The sequence below is a fragment of the Rutidosis leptorrhynchoides genome, chromosome 4 (assembly GCF_046630445.1).
Source record: "Rutidosis leptorrhynchoides isolate AG116_Rl617_1_P2 chromosome 4, CSIRO_AGI_Rlap_v1, whole genome shotgun sequence".
Lineage (NCBI taxonomy): Eukaryota > Viridiplantae > Streptophyta > Magnoliopsida > Asterales > Asteraceae > Rutidosis > Rutidosis leptorrhynchoides.
This window is the reverse complement of record NC_092336.1, coordinates 279,978,330-279,992,786: the sequence shown is the minus strand read 5'-3', so window position 1 is coordinate 279,992,786 and position 14,457 is coordinate 279,978,330. Positions and strand designations below refer to the sequence as shown.

The 14,457-nt window shown below is 39.6% G+C and overlaps 1 protein-coding gene across 1 annotated transcript; it reads left to right on the top strand.

The window, feature by feature from the left end:
- Positions 1 to 3,790: 3,790 nt before the first annotated feature.
- Positions 3,791 to 13,904, top strand: LOC139841635 (uncharacterized). The gene is made up of 2 exons (XM_071831844.1): positions 3,791 to 4,492; positions 13,494 to 13,904. Exons 1-2 carry the CDS (start codon positions 3,791 to 3,793, stop codon positions 13,902 to 13,904), a joined length of 1,113 nt encoding a protein of 370 aa, XP_071687945.1.
- Positions 13,905 to 14,457: the final 553 nt, after the last annotated feature.

Genomic DNA, 14,457 nt, shown 5'->3' with positions numbered 1-14,457 from the left:
CCTCGGGTGGTGTATAAGAATAGAATAATCTTCTTTATTTTCATGAAGAAGATTGAACCAATCCGAGACTCAACAAAAGACTCTCTTCCAAACACGGTTTTGAACACGAGGTTTGCTTTCTTAATCAGCTCACACAAACACGAATCATCAACCTCGGGTTGCAAAACTTCCTTAAAATCATCAATACCATACCTGAGAGGATTGTTATACACTTTGAAAGTTTCGGGTATGATATTCTCAGCCTCATCTCCTTCATCATCATCATCTTCACTATCATCATCACTAACATCTTCACTAACCTCGATTAGATTATCATAAACTTTAAAAACATCGGGCATTGGTAAAGCTTCAATCAATTCAACATCTTCCTCATCACTTTCATCATCTTCATCAAATTCCACTTTTTGCCATGGTTTACCCAATTCATTCATTACACAACAATGTTTAAACATATAGTTTCATTTCCATTCGTCAACTTCCATAAAACCTCAACCAAATGAAATTCGTTAATTCTCGTAGACTCATTTCAAAGATCAAACTATGTTTTGAGTGAAATCATTGAGGACATCAGTTTTGGATTAAAATTCCTTAAAATCCTTTAATTATCAAAATCCTTTAAGATAATCAAACACTACCATGTTGAATAAAAGCCAATTGAAAACCAAACCAAACCAAGAACTCAATCCCTTGAAATCCCCAATTTGTTTGTCTAGATCACCAAAGGTGTTGAAGTAAAAATTGCTTCACTAATCAAATTTCTAAGAAAAGCTAGGTAACTTACATAATAAAAGTAAAGCTTTCAACAATCAAAGTAATGGATCTTCAACCAAACACAATAATCATCCACTCATTCAAACGCCCAATTCATAGATTAGGGTAAAATGCAAGCATCAAGTTTACAAATCAAGTGAACACAAGTAATCCAAGCTATAATCATTGCATAAACAAGAAATAAAACAAAAAAATAACAATCATTCATCATTACAACTAGAATGGAGAAAAGCTACTACTAAAATGGAGAATGGATGATGGAGATGGAGCTTCAATTTTCATGAATATAGAGTTTGGAGCTTGAAGTTAGCCTTCATCTTGATGGAATCATGATTGGAACCCTTTTACGGCTCCAAAACGGACTAAGGAAGCATCTCTCTTCGTTTTTATAGTCGAGCTGAGTTCCAGAAGGTGGTACAATGTTCCAGAAGGTGGTACGACGTTGCATAATATGGAACCACGTTCCTGAAACCAGAAAGTCTGAAAATTTTTTGACTTCGATTTCCCATTTTCTAGTGCTGCGGAACGACGTTCTGGTCATTTGGAACACCGTTCTTGGTTGAAACTTGACTTTTTAACCCCAAAACTTCACTTGATTCATTCCTTAGGTCAAAGTATTGAATCTTATGCACAAATATGACCCTTTTTTTTTTGAACGGCAAGCTTGCATCAGTCCGGACCGAAACCTAGTCATCATTTGGACCACTTTTTCCCCAAAACGACCAAATACCACAAGCCGCTCACAAACAATCACAAATCGTATCGAAACGCCACGAATGTAGGGAGACATTGCGAAGATAAATATGTATATTTTGAGCAATATCAATCCACTTTCCATTTTAATCTGTCTAGTTTGCATTTAAATCTGTTTATTGATATTGCTCGGTTTATACATCTTTATCTTCGCACTCCTGGGTTCTGTTTCATTGGTTTTATGATAAGGAATGAAGATTTTATGAAGATTAATTTAAAGAATAACGCCTTTTTGTATCATAGTGTTATTTGGTTGTTTTTGGTGATTTTAGTGTGTTTTGGGGCCAAAACGTCAAATATAAAGTTCCAGGTTCGAACCCAAGTTAACGCTAAAAATTAAAGTGAGTGTTCATTCTAAAAGTGGAGTTTTAGACCTCACGATCGCGAGTTTTTGGTCACCGGTCGCGAGGTGCAAGTCGAGGTAATGTTAATTAGATAATAGGACTATTCATGGAAAACGTGCAAACTTATAGACTATTCAGTTGATAAAATAAAGTATAGACTATCTATGTATTTTTAGCAAACCACGAGAACAATCCGTGTAATTTATCTTATTAAAGAAAATTACACGGATTGTCCTTGTGGTTTTCTCAATAACACACGGATAGTCAAAAATTTGTTTTTTCAACTGGATAGTTAAATGGATAGTCCAAAAACATCACGAACGTTAAATTTTTATGCTAAATCTTGATGTGTGCTAATTCCATCTCCTTCTTATTTTCTCTTTAATCTTCATCTTCAATATCAAATCACAACTTCATTTGATTTTGTTTAGGTAATTTTGTTTAAATCATTATTCAACCTCCAAAAAGCATAACCTATAACTCATAACTCATTTATAACATATAACATCTATAGTATATTTCAATTCTTTTTCACAACACAAGTTTTTTTTCACAAGTATAATGAATCATATTAAGTGCAACCATTCCCTAACCAAATCAGCACAAAAATGTTTTTCTCTTCCATTGGCAATTAAAATGTTTTAGGATTATTTTCCTGTAAGTTCGAATAATCTGAAACTAATACTTACTCTGAATCAAAATCAAAAATTAATAATAATAATAAATCATAACAAAATCATCAGCATATAATACGTTTGTATCATAAAAATAATAATTAATAATTAGTTTGTAACAAAGACTAATAATAATTAAATAATAAGATAATATTTCATAGAATATAATTGAACGGTCATCGATCGACCACCTTTTTTTTTTTAACGGTGAATTTGAATCAGCGGATCATTTATTTCAACGACCCTCATCATTTGCACCCACACACGCCAGAAGGAAACTCCTACCCGGGTTGCTTGGCAACTAATCGCGGGACCTGGGCTGCTTGGCAACTAATCGCAGGAAATTGGAGAGAAAACCTTCCGCCCCCAGGAATTGAACCCGGGTTGCTTGGCAACTAATCGCGGGCCCTTCCACACTGAGGCTTGATACCGTTGAAGCAAACGTTCGTTAGTCATCGATCGACCACCTGCAACAACCCCAAGAGTCGCAAGAAATTATTAAAACCCATTTTCCTTTATCTCCTTTAGTCATGTGCAATTACAAGTACAAACTGCAGCCAACACCGCTATGGTTCTTCACCGTCGCCGTCGCTGCAGTCGCTCTTCCCACCACTGACCGGAGATGCATCGATTAGTCAGCGTAATCAATCACTGTTACAGTTTGTCTTTGCCGACATAGTTAAAATATGGATTAAGAAACGACCGATTGTGACGATACTAGTGTTGGTATGATAGATAAATTGGTTATGTTTTGTTCTTGTTTTGTTTTCATCACACAAATTTTAAATTCATCTTTGAGGGTGAAATAATTAGGGTTTGTGATTTTGCAATTTATGAAGATAAAGATGAAAAATTGGGGGTATTGATTATTGGTAAGATGAAGGTGGAATTATAAAATTAGGGTTATTGATTTGAATTTATAACTCTTAAATTTTAATTTGGGTTATTTTGAATGATGAGTTAATTTGGAGAAAATAATGTTTTTAAAAAATAATTTAGGGAACAACAAGATGAACAGAAATAAGGAGATATTGTGCTGAATGGTTCAGTATTCAGTGCTGAATCATTCAGAGTTAAAACACCCTCTTAACCATCGAGTCTTTGGCAAATCATTTCGGGTGTGACTTTGATACATTACCTTTTGTATATCTAGGGTTACCAATCGGTTCGAAATCAAATAAATTAAGTAGTTGCGATCCGGTAATTGATAAGTTCACAAAAAGACTTTCGAATTAGAAAGCACGTATGATGTCGATTGGTGGACGCCTAACTCTTGTTAAATCAGTGCTAAATAGTCTTCCGATGTACTTCTTCTCACTCTTCCGTGTCCCGCCATGTGTGATCAAAAAACTTGAGAGTGTGAGATGTTTTTTTTGTGGGGGCGGGACGGGAAATGACTCAAAAATTTCATGGGTCAAATGGGAGGAGGTTCTTTTACCATATGGGGAGGGTGTGTTAAATTTGGGCTCTTTAAAAAGTAAAAATTTGGCTTTGCTCGGCAAATGGTGGTGGAGGTTTTTAACCGAACCCACCACTTTGTGGGTCAAAGTTATTTCAAGTATTTATGGTCCATCGGGTGGTTTTGATTTAGATCGTAATCATAAACTTATTACTTGTAACTCTACTTGGGCAAATATTATTAAAGCAGGTGATCATATTGACTCCATTGGTGTTGCGTTTAAAGACTCTTTCAAAAAATCAATCGGTGATGGAAGTAGTACACGGTTCTGGTCAGATTGTTGGGTGGGTTCGTCCACCCTCAAAAGCAGATTCGGGAGATTATTTCGGCTTGATCGTGATTCTAATGCGTTGGTAAAGGACAGAATCATCAAAGATGGTTGCAGCTTATGGAACTGGATTCGTCTACCTGGTGGCCGAACATTAGATCAACTCCAACAGCTTACTGAATTAATTGCAAATTCGAGATTAGCAGTTAAACCGGATACGTGGGTTTGTGTAACAACCCAAACCATCCAACGACAAAACCACGTGAAAACAGCAAAATAAAAAAAAAAATTCCTGAACAGCATGTTGCGCGGCGCGCCATATAGGCCACGCGGCGCGCCAAAGTGGACTGTCCAAAAAGTTCTTAAATGCGAAAATGTTTGACTAGTTCCCGACATATTTAGGCATAACGCTTTTAACCCCATGTTCCATATATAAAAACTAGCACGTTCTATTAATAAAATTATGTTTACGAAGCGGGGCCCACATCGACCCAAATTACCCTTTAAGTATCAAAATACAATTTTCGACCATAAGACTTTTAATACAAAACAAAGCCGAGCATGGCGATTGGGGATATGCTACCCAATCCTAATAAATCCAAAAGCAAGCCTTCTACGCAAACTATGCAAGTCCTCTAATCCTCGCGCTTACCCGAGCCACCATCCGCATGCAATCTATAAAAGAGTCAACAACGAGAGGGTAAGCTAACGCTTAGTGAATGATAATATACTACATACATATATATGTATAAAATGGACACGCCACAAAATAACAAATACCGCATACCGAGGCATCCATATAAGGCACTACACTAAGAATACCGTACGATCTCTAAGCAACGAGCTAAAGATACAACAACAATATAAGTTCACCAACGACGATGTGAACAACGCCAAATAGCTACACCCGGAGGGTTAGCTACAACACAACAATACATTAATATATAACAATATAAACGAACAAGGTTAACACCTTAACCCAATACCGAGAACCAAATACCACAATGAAGATTGGCCGAACTACACGAGCCTTAGTAATCCGAAACCACACGAGATTACTATCTTCACAACATCGAGGTTGGCCGAACTACACGAGCCTTAGTAATCCGAAACCACACAAGATTACTACCTCAATAAGATGACCGAACTACACGAGTCACCATGAATCCGAACTACACGAGATTCATTTCCACAATACAATAAGATGACCGAAACCACACGCGTCATCGTGAATCCGAATACACACGCGATTCACTTCTCAATATTATACCCTTCGCCATTGGGGTTATATCAACCACATCACAATCACGTGTGATAATGTACACGCGAACGAGTACTTCGCCAAAGCTGGTCAACCAAAACGCCCAACCGTGCCAATTGGACTCATACAAAAGTCCATCAAATCCATCTATATGTGAAGTGAGCTCTATAGCCGAGAATCACTTCACCCGACCCGCACCCATCCTACACATACATATGCACATAGGATATTATCACTCACCTTGAAGTCTTGAAGAATGCTTCCAAGTAATCCGCAACTCACCAATGGAAAGTACCTATTCCATTATCACAATTACAACAATACACTTAGAGTGGATTTACAAATCAACCCAATTCGTCACTTAGTGCAATTTTGACCCAAATGCACTTCTAAGCACAAAACGTGCCCAAAACTAACCAATAATCACTAACACAAGTGAGAATGGTCCTAATACGCCAATTAAACCTGAACTCAAGTGTTAAACACGCGTCATACCCATTTTGACACTAAAACCCTAGTTTTGACCCATTAAGTCAAAATCTCACCATTTACAAGTTTTAACACCAAAACACATTTAACTCGGTTTAATACTTCAACTTAATCCATTTTAAGTTTATAAACCTCATTAAATCGCCAAATGGGTCATAATCACCACCAAACCCTAATTTGACCCAAAGTCACAATTAGTCAACCAAATAACCTTAAATGGGTTTCAATACTTCCATAGTCACTAACTTAAGTGATTAAACTCAATTTCAAGTCCTAAACATGGCCAATTAGTTCACCAACCCAAAATCCACCAACAATTAACAATAAACCCAATTACTAGCATCACTAAACCCATTTCATCATCTAAAAGGGTTTTTCATCAAACTAACTCAAACCCTAACTTGAATATCAAATCAAATAGATGAAATTCGGAGTTTGAGCTTACCAATACTATCACCGCGTAGCCAAGAACGAGAGGAACAACTTTAGAACTCGAGCTTTGATGAGAATCCGCCTCCTTCTTCTCTAAATCCACCTCTCTCTCTCTAAAACTCTTACTCTCTCACTAGATAAGGTTGGGAGTGTTTGATGAGTGAGAAATGAGCTCCAATGGAGTTCTAGGTCAGTCTTGATGACCCCAAACCGACCCTAATTGAAAAGACCAAAGTACCCCTCATTTAAACCTTTTAAAAAGGCTGAAAATTGCCTCTGCAGCAATCGGCGCGCCGCGCCAGAAGGTGGAGCGCCGCTCCAAATAACTGGAAATTGTGGTCGAGCCCAAAACAGGTTTCAGCAACTTGTTTTGGACATAACTTTTCGACCGTAACTCCGTTTTCGATGAATCAAATATCGTTGGAAACGTAATAAGATTTTCTATCCAATGGTAAGGCTTTGAAACATCAACTCAAACTTTATTTTGGGTTGAAAAGGTACGTACACACCTTGTACCTCAAACAACGTCCAGTATTCTTCGACGGTCGAGCAAGCAACACCTACATGCTGTGCACACTCCATTCACACATCGTACACCTTAAATACATTATGTACAATAAATATTTGGGTCTTACAACTCTCCCCCACTTAGAATCGATCACGTCCTCGTAATCTTCTCCACTTAACCAATCCGGACCTACTCAATGATCCTCAATCATAAGTCCAATACGAATTTTCCTAGACAATTCTTCCCAATGAATCACCTTTAACCACTAAAATCGTCACCCACGATTTATCAAAACCACAATCCGAGCACTAAAACTATGCTCCTTCCCTAACATCGGGAAAAACTCAACTAATCTCGTACCGAGATATCAATCCCTTAGCGTACTATTACCGAGTATAACGCCAAAAGCAACAAGGTCTCAAACTAAGGTCAACAACCCGAAACGATGAAGACCGAACCAAACGAACCCTTACGGATTACACCAATCACTAAACATCCCTTGTAGTGCGCCATACGACCAATACACAACTACCGTAACATCATAATCCAACGGCTAGAACCGATAGCGCCCAAAACGACTATGGAAACGCAAAACCCAAGGTGTACGAAATCAACCATCGTCACACCCGTAACAAACATGTGAGCGAAACACGGCTATCGCCTCACTAATCCCACAACATGGTCCTCACGACCCCACCATCGACGTATAAAACGACCGATAGTTCCCGCAACATGGTCCTTACGACCCTACCATTGGTGTATCAAACAACCAATAGATCACACGACACGAAGGCTGGCTGAAAACACACGCGCCCTAGTGAATCCGAACTACACGCGACTCACTACCTTCACCACAACAACAATCGGGAATGGCCGAACTACACGCGCCATAGTGAATCCGAACTACACGAGAGTCACTATCCCGGAGGAATGACCGAACTACACGAGTCATTTGTGAATCCGAACTACACGAGACTCACACCTCATTACAATGACCGAAACCACACGAGTCATTTGTGAATCCGAACTACACGAGATTCACTTCCACAACATCGAGGTTGGCCGAACTACACGAGCCTTAGTAATCCGAAACCACACGAGATTACTACCTCAATAAGATGACCGAACTACACGAGTCACCATGAATCCGAACTACACGAGATTCATTTAGTTAAGATGACCGAAACCACACGCGTCATCGTGAATCTGAAACCACACGCGATTCACAATCTCAACATAGGAATGGTACTCGCATTTCCCACCGGTACTCGCATTTCCCGATAGTGTTACACCATACCGACATAACACTACTCCCTTGATGAAGTCAGCGAACCCCAAAGGTCATACTCCACCAATCTCAACACCGGATGAAGTCAGCGGACCCGAAGATCATGCTTCACCGATATAACACCAGCTCATGATGAAGTCAGCGGACCCCGAAAGTCATGCTCCAACAATCACGTATTCCCATGATGAAGTCAGCGGACCCTAAAGATCATGCTTCATCAAACAACCATACCATAATCGAGCAAGAACCACCTATACCAAACATAGGTACCAAACAATAATTCTCCACAAGAGAACCCGACACACACCTTCCTTAACTGGAGGATTTCACCTTGCTCGCCAAACACGTCCATTATCTCTCAACGAGATTTACCACGTTACCACCTCGGTGATGATTCAAATCCAAACCATAAGTACAATTTATCCGAAATTGTACTCTACCACAAATCGACCAAACCAGGTCTCGACAACATTTTCCGGATCTACCAAAAGCATCATCCGAAATCTCACACTAAAACTTCCTCGTGCGGGAGTGTAACTTCCCCACTTAGAACCACATTCCATATCCACAACTCGTACAACCGCACAATGCTACCACAGGTAGACTTTACCAACAATTGGGCTCACACGACCCATTACCACATCTTACTCCAACCTTGAGCACACGAAGGATTTTAACCAACCCTTAAACACTTTGTACGAAAAGTGTACCGCAACACAATCGGAGTCGAACACCACGCTAGTAGGTATAAAAGAGGCACCTAATGTCGCGTCATAAAGACTCCATTACCAACACACATCGAGATTTAAAACACTCGATCTCAAGGGTTCCAACCAACCGACGAACCTCATGATTCGTCACTTCAACATAAAAGCGAACACGCGCTTAACAACCAAACACCAAAACCATTTCCGTGGCTTGGTAGAAATGTTTCCCAAATACTAAGGAATGCTTGGTTGCACCAAGTCTTACGCCCTTCGCCCGTCAATCAAACATCAACATAGGGTACTTCCATTAGGAACGTCACCCATAGCATAACATGCACAACAAAGGCATACAACTCAAACTCAAACGGCATTTAATAAATAATCAAAAGACATATTTATTAAAATGAAACGTACCTTAACGTCTCCTTGCCGCACCCGTCCCCGCTAACTTAGGACATTCCGACTTACGATGTCCTTCTTTTTGGCAATTGAAGCACACCATACCATCACCCTTTGGTACCGAACATTCCCAAGACTTGTGACCCCTCACGCCACAATTGTAACATCTAGCCGCACTAGAATCCGACGTACCCGTTCGCGTACCACCCGTGCTCACACTCGGACCCTTAGCCCTCTTACTCGGAGCACCATAAGAAACGACCCTTCGTTCACTTGAAGGTTCACCCTTTTTCGATCGTGAATACGACTCGAAACCTCTAGCCAAGTCGAATAATTCCAAAAACGATTTCGCTTGACCCCGGCTAATTTTACTTTTCAAGTCATCATTCAAGGTCCGATAGAAATCTCCCATCAACAAACGATCATTCCCCAAATACTCCGGACAAAAACGAGCCTTCGCCATAAAGGTCGTCTTGAGAGTACTCAAATCCATAGATCCTTGTCGCAAATTTCGCAACTCATTACGCAATTCCCACAAATCGGCCGAAGTCCGGAACTCCTCGAAGAATCCCTCCTTAAAGTCGTCCCACGATAAAGCCATAAACGTCTCGCCACCGACAAGATCAATCTTACCATCCAACCAATCCCTTGCCCTACCCCGCAACAAACTCGTAGCGAGTCTCGTCTTTCTCTCGGGAGGGAAATCAATAGTACGGAAACACCCTTCGACGTCCGAAATCCAAGTTGTGCTTACCAAAGGATCCGGCTTTCCGTCATACATCGGGGGTTTAGTCCTAATGAAGCTCTTAAGATAACGCTCCATTTCACCACTACTTTGAAGTTCGGAATACCTCCTTTCCATTCTTTCTTCTAACGCACCCATTTGTTCCGCAACGGCGGCCGCAACCCTAGTGTTAAACTCCGCGTCATTCGCCTCGGTCTCGTTTCGCGTCGTCATTCTAAAGAATGCAAAACGATTAGTCCACGAACGTGTAAAACCGTACGCACGACACAGCCCCATCTTGCTAAACACTCATCGTACATCACTTGTTAGACACGATTTGCACCCGTAATAAGGTTTGCAAGTTCTTATTACGCACACATGCCGCATCGACTCGTTAGTACAACGACAGTCTCGCTCGATGATATACACAAACACAACCAAAATTCTACGCGGTACAAACACACGCGAGAATTATTATCACAACACAACAACATATTAATAATATCCGCATTACTAATATAAACGTTAGTCAACCTATAGCCAAGGCACTAACCAAACCCATTCCGACCCGTAATCCTACAAGTCCCGCAACAATTTAAGCACACACAAGTCTAAGTCTAGGCACCTATCTCAAGTCACCTAAATCCCTTAGACCATGCTCTGATACCACTTGTAACAACCCAAACCATCCAACGACAAAACCACGTGAAAACAGCAAAATAAAAAAAAAATTTCCTGAACAGCATGTTGCGCGGCGCGCCATATAGGCCGCGCGGCGCGCCAAAGTGGACTGTCCAAAAAGTTCTTAAATGCGAAAATGTTTGACTAGTTCCCGACATATTTAGGCATAACGCTTTTAACCCCATGTTCCATATATAAAAACTAGCACGTTCTATTAATAAAATTATGTTTACGAAGCGGGGCCCACATCGACCCAAATTACCCTTTAAGTATCAAAATACAATTTTTGACCATAAGACTTTTAATACAAAACAAAGCCGAGCATGGCGATTGGGGATACGATACCCAATCCTAATAAATCCAAAAGCAAGCCTTCTACGCAAACTATGCAAGTCCTCTAATCCTCGCGCTTACCCGAGCCACCATCCGCATGCAATCTATAAAAGAGTCAACAACGAGAGGGTAAGCTAACGCTTAGTGAATGATAATATACTACATACATATATATGTATAAAATGGACACGCCACAAAATAACAAATACCGCATACCGAGGCATCCATATAAGGCACTACACTAAGCATACCGTACGATCTATAAGCAACGAGCTAAAGATACAACAACAATATAAGTTCACCAACGACGATGTGAACAACGCCAAATAGCTACACCCGGAGGGTTAGCTACAACACAACAATACATTAATATATAACAATATAAACGAACAAGGTTAACACCTTAACCCAATACCGAGAACCAAATACCACAATGAAGATTGGCCGAACTACACGAGCCTTAGTAATCCGAAACCACACGAGATTACTATCTTCACAACATCGAGGTTGGCCGAACTACACGAGCCTTAGTAATCCAAAACCACACGAGATTACTACCTCAATAAGATGACCGAACTACACGAGTCACCATGAATCCGAACTACACGAGATTCATTTCCACAATACAATAAGATGACCGAAACCACACGCGTCATCGTGAATCCGAATACACACGCGATTCACTTCTCAATATTATACCCTTCGCCATTGGGGTTATATCAACCACATCACAATCACGTGTGATAATGTACACGCGAACGCGTACTTCGCCAAAGATGGTCAACCAAAACGCACAACCGTGCCAATTGGACTCATACAAAAGTCCATCAAATCCATCTATATGTGAAGTGAGCTCTATAGCCGAGAATCACTTCACCCGACCCGCACCCATCCTACACATACATATGCACATAGGATATTATCACTCACCTTGAAGTCTTGAAGAATGCTTCCAAGTAATCCGCAACTCGCCAATGGAAAGTACCTATTCCATTATCACAATTACAACAATACACTTAGAGTGGATTTACAAATCAACCCAATTCGTCACTTAGTGCAATTTCGACCCAAATGCACTTCTAAGCACAAAACGTGCCCAAAACTAACCAATAATCACTAACACAAGTGAGAATGGTCCTAATACGCCAATTAAACCCGAACTCAAGTGTTAAACACGCGTCATACCCATTTTGACACTAAAACCCTAGTTTTGACCCATTAAGTCAAAATCTCACCATTTACAAGTTTTAACACCAAAACACATTTAACTCGGTTTAATACTTCAACTTAATCCATTTTAAGTTTATAAACCTCATTAAATCGCCAAATGGGTCATAATCACCACCAAACCCTAATTTGACCCAAAGTCACAATTAGTCAACCAAATAACCTTAAATGGGTTTCAATACTTCCATAGTCACTAACTTAAGTAATTAAACTCAATTTCAAGTCCTAAACATGGCCAATTAGTTCACCAACCCAAAATCCACCAACAATTAACAATAAACCCAATTACTAGCATCACTAAACCCATTTCATCATCTAAAAGGGTTTTTCATCAAACTAACTCAAACCCTAACTTGAATATCAAATCAAATAGATGAAATTCGGAGTTTGAGCTTACCAATACTATCACCGCGTAGCCAAGAACGAGAGGAACAACTTTAGAACTCGAGCTTTGATGAGAATCCGCCTCCTTCTTCTCTAAATCCACCTCTCTCTCTCTAAAACTCTTACTCTCTCACTAGATAAGGTTGGGAGTGTTTGATGAGTGAGAAATGAGCTCCAATGGAGTTCTAGGTCAGTCTTGATGACCCCAAACCGACCCTAATTGAAAAGACCAAAGTACCCCTCATTTAAACCTTTTAAAAAGGCTGAAAATTGCCTCTGCAGCAATCGGCGCGCCGCGCCAGAAGGTGGAGCGCCGCTCCAAATAACTGGAAATTGTGGTCGAGCCCAAAACAGGTTTCAGCAACTTGTTTTGGACATAACTTTTCGATCGTAACTCCGTTTTCGATGAATCAAATATCGTTGGAAACGTAATAAGATTTTCTATCCAATGGTAAGGCTTTGAAACATCAACTCAAACTTTATTTGGGGTTGAAAAGGTACGTACACACCTTGTACCTCAAACAACGTCCAGTATTCTTCGACGGTCGAGCAAGCAACACCTACATGCTGTGCACACTCCATTCACACATCGTACACCTTAAATACATTATGTACAATAAATATTTGGGTCTTACAGTTTGGAAGCTAGGCAATAGTGGTACGTTCACAACAAATATGTTATCACGATTGCTTGATTCTAAACTACTATGTGTCGGGTCAAACTTTGCGGAGACACTTCATAATAATTTAGTTCCAAAAAAGTAGAAGTTTTTGTTTGGCGAATGACAAAGAAAAGATTACCTTCACTTGTAGAATTGGATAAGCGTGGCATCGATCTCCACACCGTTCGTTGCCCACTTTGTGACGACGATGTGGAATCGGTTGACCATGCCATCCTATTTTGTAAACATGCGTATGATGTTTGGGCTAAGGTGTTCGATTGGTGGGGATTAAGTGTGACTTCGTCTTTAAGTATTAACGAAATGTTCTCGAATCCCCCAAGCATTATAGTTTCGGATATGGGCTTTATGATATGGCAAGCAATGATTTGGACATCCGGATACCTCATATGGTGGAATCGGAACCACAAAGTCTTCAATAACAAATGTTGGACTTCTCCGGTTGCTCTATGTGAAGTGCAAGTTAAATCGTTTGAATGGATCTCGAAAAGGTGTAAGTCAAAAAAAGATCGAGTGGCATGAATGGCTTCATAATCCTCAAAGTATTATTGTATAAAATGTTAACAACACCTTGTTAGTTAACTCGTGAGTTGGATTATTTAGCTTTTGTTTTGTGCGATGTAAACATTATTGTAACTTGTGAGTTAATGAAATATTTTATTGCTGTTCAAAAAAAATAATATATTGTTTATTCAAAATGATTATTAAACAGCTTATTGTCATTCAGAACTAAATTCATTCAGAGACTCTTAACCATTCAAATTCTGAATCATTCAGTTCTAAATCATTCAGTTTTATCAAACGCACCCAAAGTGAAGGGAGAAGAAGTAAAAGACAAAATTACACAAATAGTCTTTGTGGTTTGCTAAAAAAACACACAGCTCAAAATTTATTTTTCAACCGAATACTCTATAAGTTTGCACTTTTTATGCGCATAGTTCGAAATTGTTATGAACATTAAATCTTTCTGATAAGTCTTAACATGTTCTAAGCATGTGAGGATAAGGAAGTCATTTTCCATCTCTTTTCTCTTTTCATTTTAATCTTTAATATCTTCAAAAACAAATCACAACTT